Source organism: Miniopterus schreibersii, assembly GCF_964146895.1.
Source record: "Miniopterus schreibersii genome assembly, chromosome: 15".
NCBI classification, from domain to species: domain Eukaryota; kingdom Metazoa; phylum Chordata; class Mammalia; order Chiroptera; family Miniopteridae; genus Miniopterus; species Miniopterus schreibersii.
The window spans coordinates 45,721,736-45,741,452 of NC_138115.1; the positions used below are offsets into that span (position 1 = coordinate 45,721,736).

General features: G+C 56.6%; 1 protein-coding gene across 2 annotated transcripts in view; it reads right to left on the reverse strand.

Annotated features, from left to right (window-relative positions):
- Positions 1–18,187, reverse strand: part of SCN5A (sodium voltage-gated channel alpha subunit 5) — a gene marked incomplete at its 5' end in the record, with an annotated part of 54,425 nt that extends 36,238 nt beyond the window's left edge. For both annotated transcript variants that reach the window (XM_081159187.1, XM_081159186.1), the window contains 9 exons: positions 852–1,223; positions 1,852–2,031; positions 2,632–2,829; positions 3,317–3,458; positions 4,711–4,774; positions 6,330–6,560; positions 9,804–9,895; positions 16,621–16,749; positions 18,108–18,187. In XM_081159187.1, the coding sequence (XP_081015313.1) occupies positions 852–1,223; positions 1,852–2,031; positions 2,632–2,829; positions 3,317–3,458; positions 4,711–4,774; positions 6,330–6,560; positions 9,804–9,895; positions 16,621–16,749; positions 18,108–18,187 (1,488 nt within the window). The remainder of the gene's footprint in view (positions 1–851; positions 1,224–1,851; positions 2,032–2,631; positions 2,830–3,316; positions 3,459–4,710; positions 4,775–6,329; positions 6,561–9,803; positions 9,896–16,620; positions 16,750–18,107) is intronic.
- Between the last annotated feature and the right edge of the window lie 1,530 nt (positions 18,188–19,717).

Below are 19,717 nucleotides of genomic sequence, written 5' to 3' on the forward strand. Positions count from 1 at the left end.
CCCTGGGTTCCAGCCACTCTGGCCTCATGGCATTTCCTCCAGTAGGCTAGGCTCATGTCTGCCCCAGAGTCTTTGCACTTGCTGTTTCCTAGGCCTGGAACACGCTTCCCCCAGATGATGTAGTGACAGTGTGTAATTATGATGTTATCACATCAATATACTCATGCTTATCCTAACTGCTTTACCCTTATGGGCCCATTCATTCTTGCAGCAATCCTGAGATGGGTATTTTTAATCCATTTAACAGATGAGACACAAAGTAACTTTCCCGTGGCCATCCAGATGATAAGTAGGATTATAAACCAGTTTGTCTCCGGAACCTGGCTGCTGTCCACTCTTCTATACCCACCCCTCGGAGTTTCAGAGAGAGCCTGGCTCCCACCTTTGCCTCCTTCCTGTCTTTGTCTAAATGCTCCTAATGACTGGGATTCCTTCTCCCTCTTCTCTGCTCCTGTGCTCCCACACGACTTATTGGGCTAATATTGAGTCACCAGCTTTAATGTACTGAAATACTTCAAACCTGATGAATAACTGTTGCCCAAAACCTAGTTAGTGTCCTCTTGCCACTCCAGTTCTTCTCCCAGGAGCCTCTGGATTGCCCAGGACCCAACTGGTCTACCAGGCTAACACCTGGCACACACAGGTCCTCCAGAATGCTAGTCCTGTGCCACCCGGGCCTTACCAGTTGCTTAATACTTAACTATCATCCCTATTTATCAGCATAATGCACCCCCAGAACCCAGCACATACTAGGTGCTCAGTAAACACTTGGTTAGTATTTTTGGACCCGGCCCTGGTGATGAGTTGGGAGGCCAGCTCTGCCCTGGTGCTACGTCACGGGGCTGGCTCACCGTGTCTGGGGGGTGCTCCAGCATCACAGGGCGGAGGAGGTGACTCCCTGGGGAGGTGGCCTCAGGGTCACCTGCTCCCAGCAAGGAGACTACCCCATTGCAGTCTACGGTGCTGTTCCTTTTGCCATTGGGGGCATGGCTGGGAGCTGAGGTCCCAGGACTGAGCTGTGCCTGGGCACTAGGCCGGCGCAGGGCCCAGGGCACCAGTAGTGATGTGCGGTGGCTCTCGCTGTCCCCCGCTGTGCTGTTTTCATCATCGGCAAAATCCGTCTCTGAACCCGTATCTCTCCGGCGAAAGGTGAAAAGGCTGCCACGCCTGGAGTGTGGCTTCACGGAGCTCCTGCTGAGGCCGTGGGTGATGCTGAGACGGTTCTGAGGACACAGGGAGAGGGAACATGACCCAAGACAGCTCTTCAGGAGCACCTGGCCCATCTCTTGTGGCATCAGCCCCAGCTCAACTTCTCAGTTTTGAGGGCTTTAGCAGACTGCAGGGGTCAGGTGGGCTGAGCCACGGGGTGTTCAGGGAAGGGGTGCAGCGCTAGAGCAATCTTGTATCTTCTGGGGTCTTGCTCACCTGAAGCTTGTGCCTCTGGGGCTTTGAGACTGAAGCTCACCTGGGCCTGAAGGTGGGGCTAAGGCTGGGCAGGGGGAGGGGAGGCAGGAAGGCTTCTGCAGTGAAGACAAGCCCAGCCATGCCCCTCTCATATGGGCACGTGCTTGGTGTCCTACCAATTTATACTATGGGGCTTAGCTGGGACTTAGCCCAATGCTGGGACTTGGCTGACATTGGGGATATCATAACCTCCAGACCTACCCGTCCGGCTGCCCAGGGCTCCTCCATTCCAAAAATGGCCACGGGTAACAGGAAGGGCTGGGAGGGGCTCGAGGATGCTCTCCTTAGGAAGTGACAGTTGGGGCTGTGACTGTACCAGGGATCTAGCATGAAGGGCTTCTGATACCAGATCTACCCTAAAAGGATCAGAGTCACGGTGGGGACTACCATTGCTCTGGGACCATCCTCTGAGTCAGACTTGGGGAGCCTGTCATCCCCATACTCCTCCGTCCCCGAAGACGTCCGTTTTCTCCTCTTGCTCCTATTCTCCTGGGTGGCTACTTGGGCCAAAGGGGACATGTCCAAGGAGCTGCGGGACATGGCGTCCACACCCCTGATGGTGAGAGCCTGGAAAAAGACGAAAGAAGGGATGTCTTGGTCATGGAGACTTCATGCAGCCTCAGGCTAAGACCGACCAGGTACCTCTGTGTCTCAGCTTTTCCCATCAGTAACTGGGCTTGCACACTTACTCCCAAAAAGGGCATCACGGAGACAGGGGCTCAGACACACCCAGAGTGCAGGATCAAAGTCCGGGGGGGAGGAGTCGTGGCTGATGTGGGCAGCTCTTGGGAGAGGGGAGTGTGGGGGACAGATGGAGGGGGTGTTAATGAGCAGAGGACCTTCTAGAAGGTTTGGCTGGCCAAAACGGGTGCTGCGGACGGTGGGATGGGGCAGTGAGGAGAAGGTCCATGTCCACAGCCTGGCTTCCCACAGGCTCACTCTATGGTTATTTTCTGAACTGGCTCAGGCCTCCGACCTTAGACCTTCCTCACCGCCCCCCAGAAGGCATCCCTTGACCAGGATAACTATGTCCATGGAGACATGGATCTCTTTTATCCAGCATGTGCTCACAGGAGCCACCTTTACCCAGCAGGCACCACGCTCACAGGCACCCACAGCCAGGTGAGGGCTTGGTCTGGAGGCGCCTTGGCCGCAATGCTCACCCACCTCCTGCTCTTTCTTGAGCATCTCCATGGCCTCCTGGAATCGCTTTTCCTTCTCCTCTGTCTCTGCGATGGTGGCTTGGTTTTGCTCCTCGTAGGCCATGGCAACCACAGCCAGGATCAGGTTCACCAGGTAGAAGGAGCCCAGGAAGATGACAAGCATGAAGAAGATCATGTAGATCTTCCCTGCGGACCTCAGGGTCTGGGGGAGCAAGGGGGCAGAGGTCATCCTCACTGGGGCCCCTTCTGGGTCATGCTCATGGTTTTTCCAAGTGGCCACAGCCTGGGGAGGGGCAAGAGAGTGTCCCACCTATAGAGGGAAGTATCCTACAGAAAATGACCTGCACACAGGGGTGATGTCCCACCCACAGAGGGAGGCAGACTGTCACGGTCACCAGGGGAAATGGACGTACGGAGGGGACTATTCCATCACATAGGGTGGAGGAGAGTCCCACTCACAGAGCACAGCGTCCTATATGAAGGGACAGGTACTTGGTCATCAGCAAAAAGCAGCTCTCTTTGTTTGCTGAGTCTCCATCCCTCAGATGCAAGGCTCTGTCCCCTGACCCTCCTCAGCTCTCGCCAGTGGAAAAGCTGCTGGGGCCACTCCTGGCAGATACAGCCTGAGCCCTGGTGTGGGGTCCCAAGCCTGTTCTTGGTGCCCCTGTCTGGCCCGTGTGCACACGCACCTGCTGGTAGAGGCGCTCCCAGCAGTCCTGCGTCATTAGGCGGAAAAGAGCGAGGAAGGCCCAGGCGAAGGAATCGAAGCTGGTGTAGCCGTGGTCAGGGTTCTGGCCCGCCTTTAGGCACCGGTAGCCCTCAGGACATGCCCTGCAGCCAGACACACAGGCTCCGTCTCACGCTGTGAGGGGTCCCCTGCCTTTGAGACCCGGGCTTGGCATGTCTTTCTGGGCAGTCTAGCATGTGCCTCGCTGCATCCTGAGGCTGAGCCTCGTGAACCTAGTGCCCCACCATTTGGTGCTGCCTCCATGGTTTTCACCCTGTGCCTCCTCCTGCCTGGGACACTGTCTTCCCCCTTTCTCTACCCATCTGCATTCTGCTAGGCTTAAATCCAGCCCCCTTCTGCCCACAAGACACACCATCCCCACTGCTGTCTGAGTTGCTTGCCTCTCCCCTCAGAGTGGAAGTGCTAAGGGCCTGGCTCATGTCTCTTCCTCGCCTGCCTACCCCGTGGGGAGTGAGCACAGTGCAGACACTCAGGGGAGCAGTGAGGCTTGGCTGAGCTAAACAGGATGGAGCCCCGAGCAAAGGCCAGGCCATGGGGTTGAGGGATGATTCTGGGGTGGATGGGCTGCGGTCTGGTCATGTCTACAGAATGTGCCCATTTGCATGACTGTGCACCCAGGTACAATGAGGCAGACTCACATTCACTGAGCTGGAGGGGCAGCCTCTCTCCCCGAGAGGGCACACTGCGCTGGCTTCATGCGTGCTTGCCATGGATGAGAGAGAGAAGGGCAGGGGGACTTCTCTCCCCCCCTTGAGAGTGGGAGGGTCAGCCTTGCTAATGTTCTCAGACCCTGAGACAATCTCTTAGTGACACGAAGGGCTCTGAATCTTTACACTCAGAGATGTGGGACCACAGCCCCACAGATCACCTTCCCCACCAGGTTACCTGTGTGTCCCCTGCCCCTAACAACCTATAGCACAGTCATCTACCGAGACCCTGGTGCGCACATAACCACTGGGCACGCTGGGTACCACATTCAGGCTGCAGGTCCAGGACCTGGATGCCCTGGAGGGCAGTCTAGGCTGCTGGGGACGCCATACTCACTCCTGACCCGATGGACAGGTCAGCAGGGAGGGAGTGAAGACCGAGTGGGAAGGAGCAGCCCTGGAGGGCTTCTGGAAGGGAATGGAGCCAGGGTTGAGCTACCCCCCAGTCCTGCCCCATCTTCAGGGCTCTGTTCGCCCCCCCTGCAGAACTGTACCCCCATCCCTTTCTTTATTTCCTTTGCAGCTATCTCCCTTGTAGTGGGAGAGGGGTGGGGAAGCTGCCAGGGACCTGGCAGGATGGGAGGCAGGGGAAGGCCTCATTGACCCTATGGTCAAGGGTGTCACATACCCAGCGTCAGAGCTGTTCCCACACAGTAACACATCGGAGGTGCCATTCTTGAGCAGGTAATTTTCTGGAAGAGAACATCCGATGGTGAGGGGCATGGCAGCCCAGACTCCTGGGTTCCTGCTTCACACCCAGGGCTTTGGAGAGACAGAGACACCGGTGGTGGTCTTCCCACCACCCCTCTGCCCCTGTCCTGACCTTGCCCTCTGTCCGGCCAGGCCTGAGGCAACTCTGGCTACTTCCCTGGCCTTCCCCCTCCTCCTCCTCAGACGCTCAGCTGCCAGTGTCCCCAGTTCTCTCAGAAGACTCGGCAACTCCCCACAGGGAGTTTCTGCACTTTGCCTCATGCCACTCAAGGGGCCAACCAGAGCCAAGAGAGGCTCTGAACTAGGAGGCAGGGGTCTGGGCAGAGTTCCAGCCTGGCTGCTGAGTCTGCATGGGCCTCAGCAGGCTACTGCCCAGCTCGGTCTGGACCTAATTCCGTGAGCATAAGGTGGTGGAAGTGATGCCTGCCAGCCACGTGGCCATAGTGTGGTCTCTTCAGACAGGGCTGGGGCCGGACCAGGTGAGACACAGGACCTCTCCTCTTTGTGGCCATCCGTCAGTCCCCATCACTCACTGCTACCTGCCTGAGTCTTAGGCAGCAGTTCTCCAAGTGTGGTCCCCGAACTAGCAGCATCGAGCATCGAGAACTGGGTAGAAATATAACTTCCTGAGTGGCCCCCGCCCCCCGATCTACTGAAACTCTGGGGGCCGCCCAGCAGCTGCGCTTTCCAAAGCCCTCCAGGTGACTCTGGTGCACGTGAAATTTTGGAACCAGTGCTGTGTAGCCACAGCTGAACCATAAGCAAATGTCCTTGTTGAGTTTCTGTTTCTTTTCCAAGGTGGACTGCTGGTGTGTGTGAGGCCCTAACTTCATAATGGCCCTCAGCGTCCTCGTGGAATATGGCCCGCAACAGTGTCCCCCTTTGGTCCAGACCGCTGGCGCTAGCCAAGAGATGTGCTGGTCACCAGGCCGGAGAATGGAAGTGTCGCCCACGAGGCAGTGGAACAAGAGGGGCTCACATGACTATAATCACGGAGCCTGTCCCATCCCTCTCATGGGGCTCTGGGGTGCACGGGTATGGAATTAACATCCTGAAAAGGAACCCTGAAGTCAGCTGAAAAATTGTGTGCCAAGTATGTGGGGCCTCCATTCTGGAGCCTCATATGCTACCCCAGCTCCGTGTCCCACCCTTTCGCAAACAATACTCCTCTCTCTGCAGGCAGGACGGTCTCTTCACCACTCCCGAGACTTGAGGGTCAGTCAGTCCCACCTCAAATGTCACAGCTGCTGCTCTCATCTGGCTCTCCATCGAACCCCATCCTTTCCGACCTTTAAACGTCATCTCCCCACTTAGCCTGAGAACTCCCGAGGGCAGGCCCTAACATCTGCTCCCCTACCGTCCTGAGTCCAGAGGGTAGGGGCTGGGACCCCTGAGCGCCCAGCTGCATCTCCACAGGGTCAGGCAGGGTTTGGAGGCCCTGGAGGAAGGCCTTCCCTGTGGCAAGGCCTGCGCGGGAGATGGCCCAGCCCTGGAGGCCTCGTTAAGCCTTGCCCGTGCCACGGGGCGAGTCCACACCTGAGTCGTTGAGGTAGAGGTCCAGCGAGTCCCAGACCAGGCCGTCGGCCTCCACAGAGCCGTTGGTGCCATTGAGCTCCGTGAAGTTGCGCACGCACTTGTGCCTCAGGTTACCCATGAAGAGCTGCAGGCCAATGAGGGCGAAGACACTGAGGCAGAAGACCGTGAGGACCATCACGTCGGCCAGCTTCTTCACAGACTGGATCAGGGCCCCCACAATGGTCTTCAGGCCTGGGGGAAGCGACAGCAAGCACGGGGTGACCCATGGGCACTTGGCTTCCCACTCCCCTGGGCAAGGGCAGGCCTGGGGGGGTGCTGGGCCAGGTGGGCAATCATGGAGTGAAGGAGGCCTCTCTTGGGCTTTTCAGACCGAAGTCCCCCTCTCCTTTGCTGAGGTTCTGTCCTGATTCCCCTGGGATAGGAGTTGTCTGTCTATTTGCAGAGCACCCGGTCCTCCTTGCTCTCCACTAGCCATGTATATGAACCGGGCGTGGAAAATGCTATTTGCTTAAGGAAGCAAAGACTCAAAGCCTGTCCCCCACTGGCTCTCTCCCCAAGGTATGCCAGGCCTGCCCCTTGAAATGTGGCCTATGGAAAGGAGACTGAAGTTAGGCCCATCGGAGGACAATGGAGGGGCCTCAGCCTTGATCCTGTGATGGGGAGAGACACAGCCACTACTGGCGGAGGACCCAGTTCATGTGCTGGGAGGCTGTGGGGGGAGGTCTGGCAAGGCCATGGTGGCTAATGTCCTAAGGGGCCTGTTCTGGCTCTCCCCTCAACCCCCAATCTGGGAAAGGTTCAGGGGCAGAGGAGGGGTTGACCTATATTGCATTTTCCTCCTCTGCCTTGTGCCTCTGGGACCCAACCCTGCCCAGCCCGTTCCCCAAAGCGGAGAGGCCGTGATCTGTTAGTTGCACAGCCCACCTCCCTAGAGAAGCCAGCACCACACAGCGAATTGACAGAAAAGCAGGTGCAGACACATGCGGTCTGACACGAGCTACTGCCCTGCTAGAAGTTGGAGCACAGCATGGGGGGCAAAGGGGTTTCTTTGCCAGCAGCAAGGCCCTGCCTGCCCCCCCCCATCTACCCACCTCCCCCACCCCCACAATTGGCCAGATCTCAGATTAAGCTCCATCCATCCGTTGTCCAGCCGGTTAATGTGTTAGGAGCACCCGTGGAGGCTGTGCCTGAGGCTGCTGAGTCCACGACCCGGAGACAGGGAGGCAGCGGTGGGCAAGCACAGGAGAGGAAGTCCCAGCCATGGTGCCACTGACACTGCTGTCTGCCCAGGGCTCAGAGGCACTCAGCGCTCTCTGTGGAAATCGTCCTGGCAGATGTTGGCAACCATCTGGGCAGTGGGGGGACCTCGCAGGGGTCTGGGCATGGAGTGTTGGTGGGATTCACGAGCCCCTTGGAGTTCAGAACCCCTCATCTCTAGTGGAGGTTCTAGGACCCCTCAGTGGGCATACTCTGGTTCTGCCCACTGGGGCCAGAGACCCTGCGCATAGCATGGAGGGCAGCGGGGGACAAAGCGAGGGGTGGTGGGCAGCAGCTTGCACACCAAACTGGACTCTGCCTCAACTGCTAGGCCGAAGCAGTTCAAGGCCCAGCAAAGGACCTCCTGGTCTTTGGAGACAGTGTCCATGGGACAATCAGTCAGTGAGCACAGACCAACCCCTTTAATGTTTCTCATTATCGATGACAGAGTTTAATCCCAACAAGAATAATTCCAATGAAATGACGGGATTCTTTCTGGAAAGACCCAGGAACAGATGAGCGCTGGGGGACCAAATGAAAAATTCTCCTGATACTGGAGTTCTAACAGGCTGGGCAAAAAGCCCTCAGAAACCGACTGTTCATATTCCATTCCCATTTTATGGGAAAGGACACCAAGGTCTGGAGAGGGACAAGGCTCTGTAAGACTCAGCTCATGGGACACCTCCTCCAGGGAGCCTTCCAATACTGATCATATCATTTTTCTAATGATCTCTTTCAGGGTCTGTTATCTGCTGCTTCACTGGGTTGCTGGCACCTTGAAGAGACCCAAAGGGGCTGGGCTGAGGTTGACAGGCTTCCTACTTTTCCCTAGGACTGAGAAACATTTTCTTTTGTCAGTCTTTCTTACAAAATAGGTTGGAACATGCTTTCCTTAACTGCTATGGTCAGTGTGCCTTTCCTCTCTTGTGAGGTGTGTGCGAAGGTTGTCCCTGGGACCCTAGAAGAGAGACCCTGAGGCTTCTGAGCAGGTATGTGCTTGTCAAGACAAAGGATCCCTGTCTCAATGGGGCAGCTCCATGGGAGTGGCTAAGAACAGACTGTCCCACTTACTACTGGCTCTTAGCAGGAATCTGGGCCACTTGTGGCGGATAAGTGGCCTCTGTGCATATCCCATGGTGGGTTCAGAGGCCAGGAGAACACCTGAGGCTTGATGTGAACACAGCATAAGGGGGGCTCCTCTTATAAGATAATTAACCCCACTGGGGGGGAGGGGGGTCTGAACACCTCCAGGGAGCTCAGAGCAGGGCCCCTGCCTCCCTGGGGGCAGTAACAGCCAATGCAGGCCAAGGGGCCAGGACCCACCAGCTTTTCAAATCAGGAGCAGGTACGACCGCCTGGTTCACCGAATCCTTCCCTCAGCTCTGACCCCTCTCCAGATCGGTGGCATCAATGAGTCTCTAGCTGCCTTCTTCACAGAAGTGCCTTCCCTGGTTCTGAGAGCAGCTGCGTCACAACGGGCTCTAGAAAGAGCCCCTGGGCATGGCCCTCGGCTCTCTGAAAACATCGTGAGTCTTTTGGGAGCTTTCCTGAACCGACGGGGCTGACTGCCTTTCTAGAAAGCCGTCTGGCCTTGGGAGATTTCCCGTGCGATTGCCAACATCTGTCGAGGAGGATTTCTTCCTGAGGCTACCATGCGCGGTTTGCTAAACCTCTACCGCACCATGCAGCGAGGGCTGTTAGACGCCAAGGCCGACGGCACCTGTCCGCAGAGTACGCTCCGTTTCACAAAGTGGGGCTGGGGCTCCGGCTCCCCGTAGATCACCGGAGAGGACACAGGGCAGGGGCTGGGCACTGGTTTTCCTTTTTGGTTCTGGGTGTGGATGTGGTTTCTTTACTGGAGGGTGATGCTCCAGGCAGTAGCAATTCACATACAAGCTTTTAGCTACTGGAATAGCTGAGTGCAGTTTGGGAAAGAAATGCCTATCTGGGGGGAGATTGGCGTTCAATCTAGGACCTGCCACGGGGTGCTCTATGTCCCCCGGTGTCTGTGAGAGTGGGCTTTGCTGGGGTGGGCAGCCCAAAGCCCGTTCTGAGGTTCTGAGGACAAAGCAGTGCCCACTGCCAACGGCTCCCACACCTGAGTTCTGGGAAAGGTACTCTGGTGACAGGCACATTCGAGGGGCCTTCCTGAGGGTCGCCGTGACTCTCAGGTGGCTGGAAAGTCCCTCCAGCCTTGGCGTTTAACCTGATTTTCACCTGAAATGACTGATATAGTTTTCAGGGCCCGGAGGACTCGGAAGGTGCGTAAAGCTGAGACATTGCCCAGGTCCACAAATTCAGTTGTGTATCTGTAACAAGGGAAAGTCACAGACGAGACAGTGACGACACGCCAGGAGGAGACACACGGTGGGTGGGGGAAGGAGGAGACAGAGAGAGAGTCACTTGTAGCTGAGATCCGAGAGGCAAACCTGGGCATCTTACCTGGGATAACTGAAATAGTTTTTAGAGCTCTCAGGACTCTGAAAGTTCGAAGAGCCGACAAATTGCCTACTTTTATATTTTCTGATACATACCTGCAGAATCAAACCACAGTTATTGGGAGTTACAAAGCAGCACCTCAGCCTGCCCTCCCGACCAGCCCTCTCCCACAGGGAGGAATTAGATGGTCCAGGGCCTCCCCTAAATTTTCTTCCCGATCTCAACCCTACTGTCAAGGGGATTTCAACGAGGGCACCTTAAGGATGTCCACACAGTGAGCTCCAGGTGGCTTTCTTGGTGATGGTCCTGTGAATCACCGGTGCCAGGAAGCAACTACTCTGCCACATTCTCTGTGACACTGGGGACTGTGACACAACATGTGGCAGAGTCTGAGGCTGGGGACACAGCGGAGTGAGGAGGGAAACTCTCCCAGGAGGCCCTGACCAGGTGATGGAGGAAGCCTGGGTCTGCTGGGCCTTCTGTGGTCTGGATCAGCCATCCGCTTGTGCCTGGCTGCTCCAAACCAGGGGACCCTGAAGCCCTGGCTGGGACCACCCTGGAAGTGTGGCTGGGTGTCTGAGGGCGGCCACCTTCTCCTTCCAACCATAAGTCTCTGCGTGAGGAGTGGCTCAGGAGTCCCTGAGTGCTCAAGAGGAGAAGCAGAGTTCTCAAGATGATGTCTGGAAGGTGGGAAGGGAGGCTACCTGAACACGCTGCTCCTCCACTACGCACAGCAGTGGCCAGCGCAGGAAGAGATAAAAGCAGGACTAGGGATCCGAGGGGGACTCCAGCCCCTCCCCCGTGAGTCTGCCCCAAGACCCTCATTGTCCCCCAAAGATGGCCCTGGGTCTCCACAGTAGGAGTGACCTTGGGAGTTGAACAGCCCTCGGGGTTCGCTTGAGCCCAGTGGTGCTCAGCAGGGCCGAGTGGCCCTGGGGCTCCCACCTACAGTATGGACCTCCGTAGCCACCACAGGCATCGGGGGAAGGAGTCATCTCTGGGGGGCAGGGACCTGCCCAAGCAGAGTGTGAGGACACGTGTGGATGGGCCACATGACTAGGATGTCTGAGAGACGGAGGGACAGTGTGTGACCAGGGCCATCGGGACAATGGCAAGTGACTTGTGATATTTAACCAGAGGCTTCGCATGCAGGGTGTCTGACATTTAACCGAAGGTGTCTGATGTTTAACAAAGGACAGCGGACCTGGGACGTCTGATGTTTAACCAAGTGTGTCTGACTTGGTGTCTGAGTGATGTCAGACCCAGGATGTTGGCCCAGCGACGCCGGGCGAGTGCCAAGGGTGGGCTGGCAGTGCAGCTGGACTCACTCTGCCAGGCAGTCTGGTAACCAGGCCCCCCCACTCTACTCGGAGCTTCTGCCTCTGCCTTTAGGCTGGGGGTGTCCACGGGGAAGGACTTGGCAGGCTATGTCATGGGACTCAGTGTCCTGGGGTCAGTGGGGTCCAGTCGGGTCCAGCGCTAACTGACACTAGCTGACACCGGCTCCCTCCATGGCCACTCATGGGGCCCTTTCATCTTCATAGGATGCTGTGGACCACGTCTGCTCCTTCCTTACTCACTACAGCCCTTCAGGGATGGGAAGTCAGCACAACTTTCCTTCTGGTCACACCACAGGTCGTGTGGCTTCCATTCCACCCCCTGGGCCCACTTCAGCTTACAAATCTTCCTCCAGGGCAGCAATCAGATGTGACCCCATCTTCCAGTGGGGAGCAGAAGTCACCTTTCTTGTTCTGGCCCACATGTACCTACTAATTTGGTCCAAGTTCCCACTCCACTTTGGGTGGTTATTCCATGGTTCAGACCTTTGGGCCTCTGTTCCACATTCCCCTCTCAGGCCTGGACCCTGTCCAGACATGGTGCTGCCACGGGACTGACAAGTTAAGCCCGAAACACTGCCCATGTTGCCATCACATGGAAGCCATGGCTCTTGTTGGCTGGTGGCTCTGGGCCCTGTTTCCTGCTGCCAGTCGGTCAGGTGTGGCCGGGGGAAAGCTTCCCTTGCTCGGCCACTGGTTTTTCCAGGCTGTCTCTACCGGTTACAGGGAGTGAGTGGAGCACTGTGCAGATCAGAGAGGGAACCAACTCTACTGTCCCTGCTTCGCCCCTCCTGTCCCTTATAGACCTGTTCCGTCTCCCATGTCTCCAGTGAAGTGGATTCTGCCTGTCTTTGCCTGTCCCAGTGTAGAACCTGCCCTCCCTGCCCCCTCAATATCCCCAGCACAGACAGGGCTTGCCCTCCATTGGTCCCCTGCCCCCTCAGCAGCTGGTTCCAAGTACAGAGAAGGTGAGATCCCAAGATAGGGAGGTGTGTGCTCCCCTAGGCTTGCAAAGCCAGCTAAGTGGCCGAGGACAGGAGAGGGGCTGGAGGTTGTGTGTTTGTGAAGTCAGGACATGGTGGGAGCAATCCTGAGGAGGTAGAAGTCTGGAAGGTGAGGCACAGGTCTGAGTGAGGGCATGGTGTGTCTGTGACCATGTCTGTGATGGGGGGTGGGGAGCCTGTGGACCCAGAGCCTGGGGCCTGGCTGCTTCCCATGTTGGGGCCTTAGACTCCTAGTGAGGCCTCTCTTGGGGCCCTGGAGTGTGGCCAGGCAGGAGAGACCCATATCTGGCAAAAGGCCAGCTTTAGCTGTGGTGGGTGAGGGCTGGGGGCGGAGCTCTGCCAACTGGTTAGCCTGGCAAAATGTTCTTTCAAGCCATTCTACTTTTCTGCCACGGCCAACATGCTGGGCAAGGGCAGACGGCTGGGGTGGGGTCGTGGGCCCTGACACAGAAAGAGCAGAGGGTGTGGGTGAGAATTCCACCCCATCCCACCAGCCCCAGTGCAGAGGGAGGCTTTCTGGAGGCTGAGGAACCATGAGGAAGGGCAGACCTGGGCCTCTTCCTGCCCCACCCGTCTTGCTGTGCACCCTCCCCTTCAATGCAGATGGCCCCTCCTGGGCTGCTAGGCAGAGGGTACACTCAGCGTGTCAGCTACTGCGGTGACTGCCACCCTCTCCTCTCTGCCTACCCCCCTTCCCCTCCAGGTTTGGTTTCCATAACAACCCCAGAAGGTGGGAGGCTGTGTTAACTAGCAGGTAATGCCCAGCTGGGTGGGGGCCACAGGAAGAGCTCTGGCTGGAGGGCTGCAAGCTGAGCCTGGTGGGATTCCTGGCACCCCCTCCAAGCCTCCCACGACCTCTAAATCAGGTGGGGGTGGGGGATAGGGTCAAAGCCTGGCCAGAAACACCAGACTTGGGGTGCCTCTCATGGTTATAAGCTAGGAGGCATTGCTGTTGATTCATTCTATAATTCTGGGCAAGTGCAGGCTCTCTCTGAGCCTTGGTTTCTCCATCTATATAAAAGGGAGATGGGACAGGGAGTTTCATTGAATACAACTTTTCTGCCATTTAAGACTCCTTTGATTACCCTAAAGGCCCCGCATTATTGAATCATTTTGGCTGGACCGAAATTCATTTCACTGCATTACCCCAGCAGTAATTAATTGCTTTCATAAGGCAGAATCACTGTCAATCAAAGCTGCTAGGCCAATCCAGCCCAGAGCACAGAGCTGACATTCCAGAGGGTCCACGCGGCCAGAGGGGAAGTGAGTGGGGCTGTTTCTGTGGGACGCTGGCAAACGTGGAAATGGTTCGGTAGCCTCTGAGGCCCTGCTCTGCTTTGTCACTCCTGGTTCTGGTCCAGAGTGAAGGCAGGCAGGGCACACCTGCTCTGTGATCCGAGTGGAAGGAGTGGTTCCCCATGGGAGCCCGTGGGGGTGGAGACTGGGATTCTCTCCTGAGATGGGATAGGAGGACCTGCTACGGGCCTGAGGTCATGCAGAGCATCTCCCAGAGTCAAGGGTTGAAGACAGGCCAGAGCCTGGCTCCTGCCATCAGACCAGGGGCCCAGGGTCAGGGGCATGGTTCCCATGAAACTGTCCTGCTCAGGCTCCAGGGTGGGAAGGTAGGAAAGGTAGGAGAGGCTAAGGCAGCCGCTGTGACCTCCTTCCAAGCCCCCTTCCGGTGACACCGGGCCCTCAGGGGCCCAGGGATCACTCCTGCTCTCCCATAGGGCACCCTGGAGCCTGGGCCCAGCAGCCAGGCTGTTCCATTCTCAAGTCAGTGCAACCTCCCGGCTCTCACTCTCCTCAGACCTCATGTTCTCAGCTGATGACCCTGCTTCTTATCACTGAGAAAAATAGAAGCAATCAGATGAGAAATTTTTTCTCTCATCATTGACTCTATCTGTCCACCTCCACCTCCACCTGAAATTCTGCCTTCCCCACTCTTTTTTAAAAAATATATCTTTATTGATTTCAGAGAGAAGAAGGGAGAGGGAGAGTTGAAACATTAATGATGAGAGAGTCGTCATTGATCGGCTGCCTCATGCACGCCCCTGACTAGGGATCGAGCCCGCAACCAGGGCATGTGCCCTGACTGGGAATCGAACCGTGATCTCCTGGATCCTAGGTCGCTGCTCAACCCCTGAGCCATGCCCGGCCGGGCTGCCTTCCCTACTCTTAACGCCAACAGTCAACTTGGCCCCGGATTCCCAACCCCCGGCCAGCTCAAGGCTTTGATCCTGGGATTCCCCCATCCTCCATCATCAAACTCCCCCTTTCCTTTATGCTTCCCAGCCCCCTGCAAAGACACCTCCCTTCTTTAAACACCTTCCCTTCACCCACCTTCCCCTCTGGCCACTGCCTTATTTTTGATCCTGCTTATAGCAAATCCCACAAAATCGATGTCTCCACATGCTCTGCTCCCCTCCTCCCTCTCTCTCTCCAGCCCTCTATAGTCAAGTGTATGTCCCTCCACTCCGCTGAAACCTGTCAAGTCAAGGTCATCGGTGAGATTCACGTTGTTGGTCCAGTCTTGGTTCTCGCCTTCCTCAGCCACCTTGTGGTATCTTTCAAATGGAGTCACATCCCTCAGTTGGCTTTTGGGACACTGCTCTCTCCTGATTTCCCTCCACCCTCCTTGGCCATTCCCTCCATTCTTTTCCCTTCTAATGCTCTTCGTTCCTGACCCCGAGATGTCGGAGGGTCCACGGTACAGTCCCCAGGCGGCTTCCCTTCTCTGGCTACACTCCCTCCTGGATGACCTCATCTGGTCTCCTGGCTTTAAATACCAACTGCACCCTGATGGCTTCTAAATTTACATCTCCACCTCGGACCTCTATCCTGAGCTCCAGACTGGAATATCCTGTGGCTGACTCAATAGCTCACCCTGGATGCTTTCAAACTTCATACATTCCAAACTAGCCTTTTGATTCCTCTCCTCCCTCAGCCAGCTCCTCCCTCCATTCTCCATTTCAACAAATGGTAACACCATTCACCCAGCAGCTCAAACCAGAGACTGCCTTGGGGTCTCCGGTCAGCTCTATCTTCACAGTATATCCAGAATCTGACCATGTCACTCACCTTCTCCATGTGGACCCTGGCCCCAACCACCACCCTCTCTCTCCTGGCTACTAAAATAGCCTCCTAACTGCTCTGTTGCTTCCACCCTTCCTCTCTGGTCTCCTGTCCACATAGAAGCCAGGGCAATCTTTATAGAATGTAAATCAGATCATGTCACTCCCAGCTCTTAACCCCTAGTGGCTCCCATTGTACTTGCTCCCATTACTGTGGCCCGTGAGGCCGCACAGCCTGCCTCCAGCCCCACCACTCTTCATTGTCCTCCCCCACTACTCTTTCTCTGGCTCACTCAGCTCTGCCTGGGCCTAAGTCTACACTGAGCCCCTGACCACAACTCCTGCATGGAAGGCCTGCCCTGATTAGTTGTCTCCACTGGAACACAGCACCCGATGCCTGAGACACCCAGAGTGGCACACTTCAGCCCAATCCTTCAGCAAAGGTCTCCTCCCAGGTGAGGAGGTGGGGCCTGAGCCTGTGTGGCAGCAGGCCAGGGGTCACGTTCACCTCCTGGCAGGCTCCTTAGCATTTGTTTTCTCATTTGTGTGTCCTTAGCATTAGTTTTCTCACATGTACAATGGGGATAAGGAATCCCCATCCAGCCCACCTCTCTGGCTGCTGTGAGGACCCACTGGATCGTGTCAGTGACCAGGTGCCTTAAGATGCCCCAGACGTGGAGTCTATGAATAGGGACAGCAGACGTGCTGGTGAGTGTGGTGTGAGTTCCTAGGGATGCCCGGTCAGTTCTCCAGGATCCTTCTCTCTCTTTACTGTGGTTTCATTCTTGGTCACCTTGGGATACAGGTCACTGTTTCCAGTGGTCTGGGGATTTCAGGTTGTGATACTGGGTTCCCTTGGCAGAAAGGGCAGAGGGTGCTCAACCAGAATGTTAACGGTGTCCCTCGAGCACAGAGCTGCCGCGGAGCTCCAGACGAGGCAGTGGACCTGGTCACCAGGGCCTAAGCTACTGTGGACCTGTCTCTCCCCACCAGGATGAGCTAAGGGTCTCCATCCTGTCTTCCTCCTGCCATGGCAGGAAGGTGGGCAGTTATATGGCCCCAGGCACAGCTGCAATGAGGACCGCGGCAGGGAGGCCGAGAGGGCTGGGCAAGGGGCACTTGCCCCTCAGTGTGGCCAGGGGTGGCACAGCACAACACAGCCGGTGAGCGCAATACTTACGCCATGATGATCACGCTGAAGTCCAGCCAGTTCCACGGGTCCCGAAGGAAGGTGAATGCGTGCAGGCAGAAGCCTCGGGCCAGTATCTTGACCAGAGACTCAAAGGTGTAAATGGCAGTGAAGGTGTACCTGGGAGGAAAGACAGGAGAGTTTCTCAGGGAGGCGGAGGCCTGCAGGCCGGGTTCCCCAGGTTCCCCAGGTTGCATGAGTCCCATGCAGCCCTTCTCTCCAGCGGCCCGCAGACCAGGCTCTCTCAAGGCCCCAAGGCAGAGCTGGAGTTGTGGGCTGCAGCTTTGTTTCAAACCTCCAGCTAACGAATCCATCTTCCCACGTGTTTATTCAGCATTGAGCGCCTGCACGTGCCCATCCGAACCTCCATCTCCTCTCTCTTGGTTGTCTTATGTAAGAAGACCCTCCATCTACTTCCTCACCCCAGCCCTGGAAGTCCATGGACACAGATATGGTGGCCACTGGGTCTGCCCCGTGGGACAGTAAGGACACCCACAGTCATGGCCCCTCACCCTTGTTTGTGGGTCCTCAGCAGCTAGTGAGGAGAGTATGGTCCAACCTCAGCTGCTTATAGGGTAGGTGGCTACAGATGTCTACCTTGACCTTGGAAAGGGGGCTGATATTCTAACATTGAAGGTGGGTGGGGGATGTTCTCTCTGCCCGGGGTGGGCTGAAGAATCCCAAATGCCTGGATGCTGAGACTGTGACCACGAGGCTGGAATGGGAGAGGGCCACACCATGTGCTTCCCGGGTCTTAGCAGCTGGATGCAGGCCCGGCACTGCTGGGTCCTGTGTGACAGGAGAGCAGCTTTGGCCTCCTGAAAACAGGAGCCAAATGCACCAAGGACTTATTGGGTCTGCTTAGCGCCTGTGGGTAAGGTACTTTCACTAGGAAAGGATCAGAAGCAGTTTTCTAAAACTGTGCACATGGTTACAGGGAGGGGGACTTGGAGGCAAAAGGCAACAGAGCATGGTGCTGATGTGGGGAGAGCCCCGCGCCTCTTCCTGGCGGCCGTATCTCCTGGCTGCGTGGTATCGGCAACTTACTTCTCCAAGGCTCTGTCTTCTTATTTGTCAAATAGGGACGTGGCTGAACCCACCCTACTGGGTTGCCGTGAGGGTTAAAGGAAATGATGTTTATTGTTATATGGCAGGGCCTGCCAGGCACTAAGTGCTCCATCAATTATTATTATTATTATTATTATTTTATTATTATTATTATTTCAGAGCCTTCTCCAATGTTGGCAGACCTCTTTGGGAGAAACCCCTACTTTGCCAACCTGGGAAGCTTCCTCTCCTGTGGGCATAGCTCAAAGCAAGAAGTTGGCAGGAGTGAGAGCAGCAAAAGAGGGTGGGGGCTTGGGCAAGGACCCCCCCAGTGGTTGAGTCCCTGAGCCTGGACCCAGTCCTCTTCAGGGGCCATAGGAAGGGAAGGAAGGGAGGGAGGGGCCAGCTGGAGAGACCCTGAAGATACTCACTCGACATACTTGGTCCAGGGTGGGGGGTCGTGCTGGGCCATGAACACGCAGTTGGTCAGGATGGTGCACATGATGAGCATGCTGAAGAGAGTGGGCCAGGGGTCAAGGAAAACCACGTGCGGGGGGCCAGCCAGGCCACCGCCGTGACAGGGTCCTGGCTTCAGAGGCGTCACCCCCAGGCCAGAGCTGCCACGTCAGAGACAGGGCCTCCAAGAAGACACACTGGGGCTGCACCCAGTCCTTACCAACCCCTCCCCACCGAGGCTGGCCTCTGTCCCCTCCCTGGCACTACAGCTGGACACCTGCCCTGTTCCGCAGCCCCTGACAGGGACAGGACACAGGAATCCGCACCTTTCACAGGCCCCCCGCAGGGTCCATCCCAGAGGGAAGGGAGGAAGGGCAACCCTTGACCTCAGAGGTTTTTATGCATGGCTGTGTGGATGTGCTGTGCTTAGCCACACTGAAGGGAGATGGCATTTATAAATTTCCTCAGGGACCACGGTCAGAGAGGAAGACCGTGGTGCAGGGTCCGAGTTCCCTCCCCCACTTCTATGACAGCAGCCCAGGCTGACCTTTGGCCTAGGATTTCTCTGAAGAAGTGTTCTGCTGACAAAACTTCTGTACCTTGTTGGGATACACTGACCTTGGGAGGCAGGGGGCTGCTTCCTTGGCTGCTTCTAGCCTTTGCACACGCTCTTCACTCCTGTCCTCTGTTCCACCTAATGCATGCCTTCTCCTCCTCCAAGAACCCCCCCAGCAGGAGCACCCCCCCAGCAGGAGCACCCCCAGCAGGAGCATCTTAGCACGTGGTTGCTCTCTGGCTGGCAATGCCCATTGGTCCCCAGCTGGAGGGGGAGCTCTTCAAATGATGAGACTGTGCGTTGGGCATTTTTCTAGGCCCTTGGCGTTGAACTGAACTGCCTCAGGCCTTGTTTGACCCCTGCCTCTTTGGCTCTAAGTCCCAGCTGCTGCTTCAGGCTGGACTAAGCTCTAACTGATCCTCACAGCCTCCCTCACCTCTGCAAGACCTATAGAGAAGCAAGGGACAGACCCTGGGCCTCCTGTGGGCTGGGGCACCCCCAAGGGGCCTAGCCGGGGACAGGGATACTCTGCTGCCTTCACCAATCCCCTCCCCAGTCAGAGAGGAGAAGCTGGGCCTCCTACTCCCTGTGGCTGCCCCCAGGCTCCCCACACCGTCCCAGCCTCAGCCCCTCATTCCCACAGGCTGCCAGGGAGCTGCAGTAATTGAGCTCCAGGGGCCTGCTTTCCTCCCTACCACAGCTCCACCCCTTTCCACGGCCTGACCCAGCCTCGGCTGATGGGGAGACCAATACAGTCAGACTGGAGATCAGGCTGAACTGGGGTGCTGAGTTCTGAGAGGAGGGGCTGCCCCAGCTAGGGGGAGAGGTGCGGCCTCTCATGAAATCCAGGTGGATGCTCTCTGTACTTCCAGTCCCCTTTCTAGAGAATCTAGGAAATCAGGCAATAGCATGCCAAAACAGGCTCCCAGCATACAAACTCTTTAGTTTCTTATCTGGGATGAGGGGGATCAGATTTTGGAACCTCCCTTCATTAAACCAGAGCTGCTCAGCTCAGAGGCCATGGCCCCA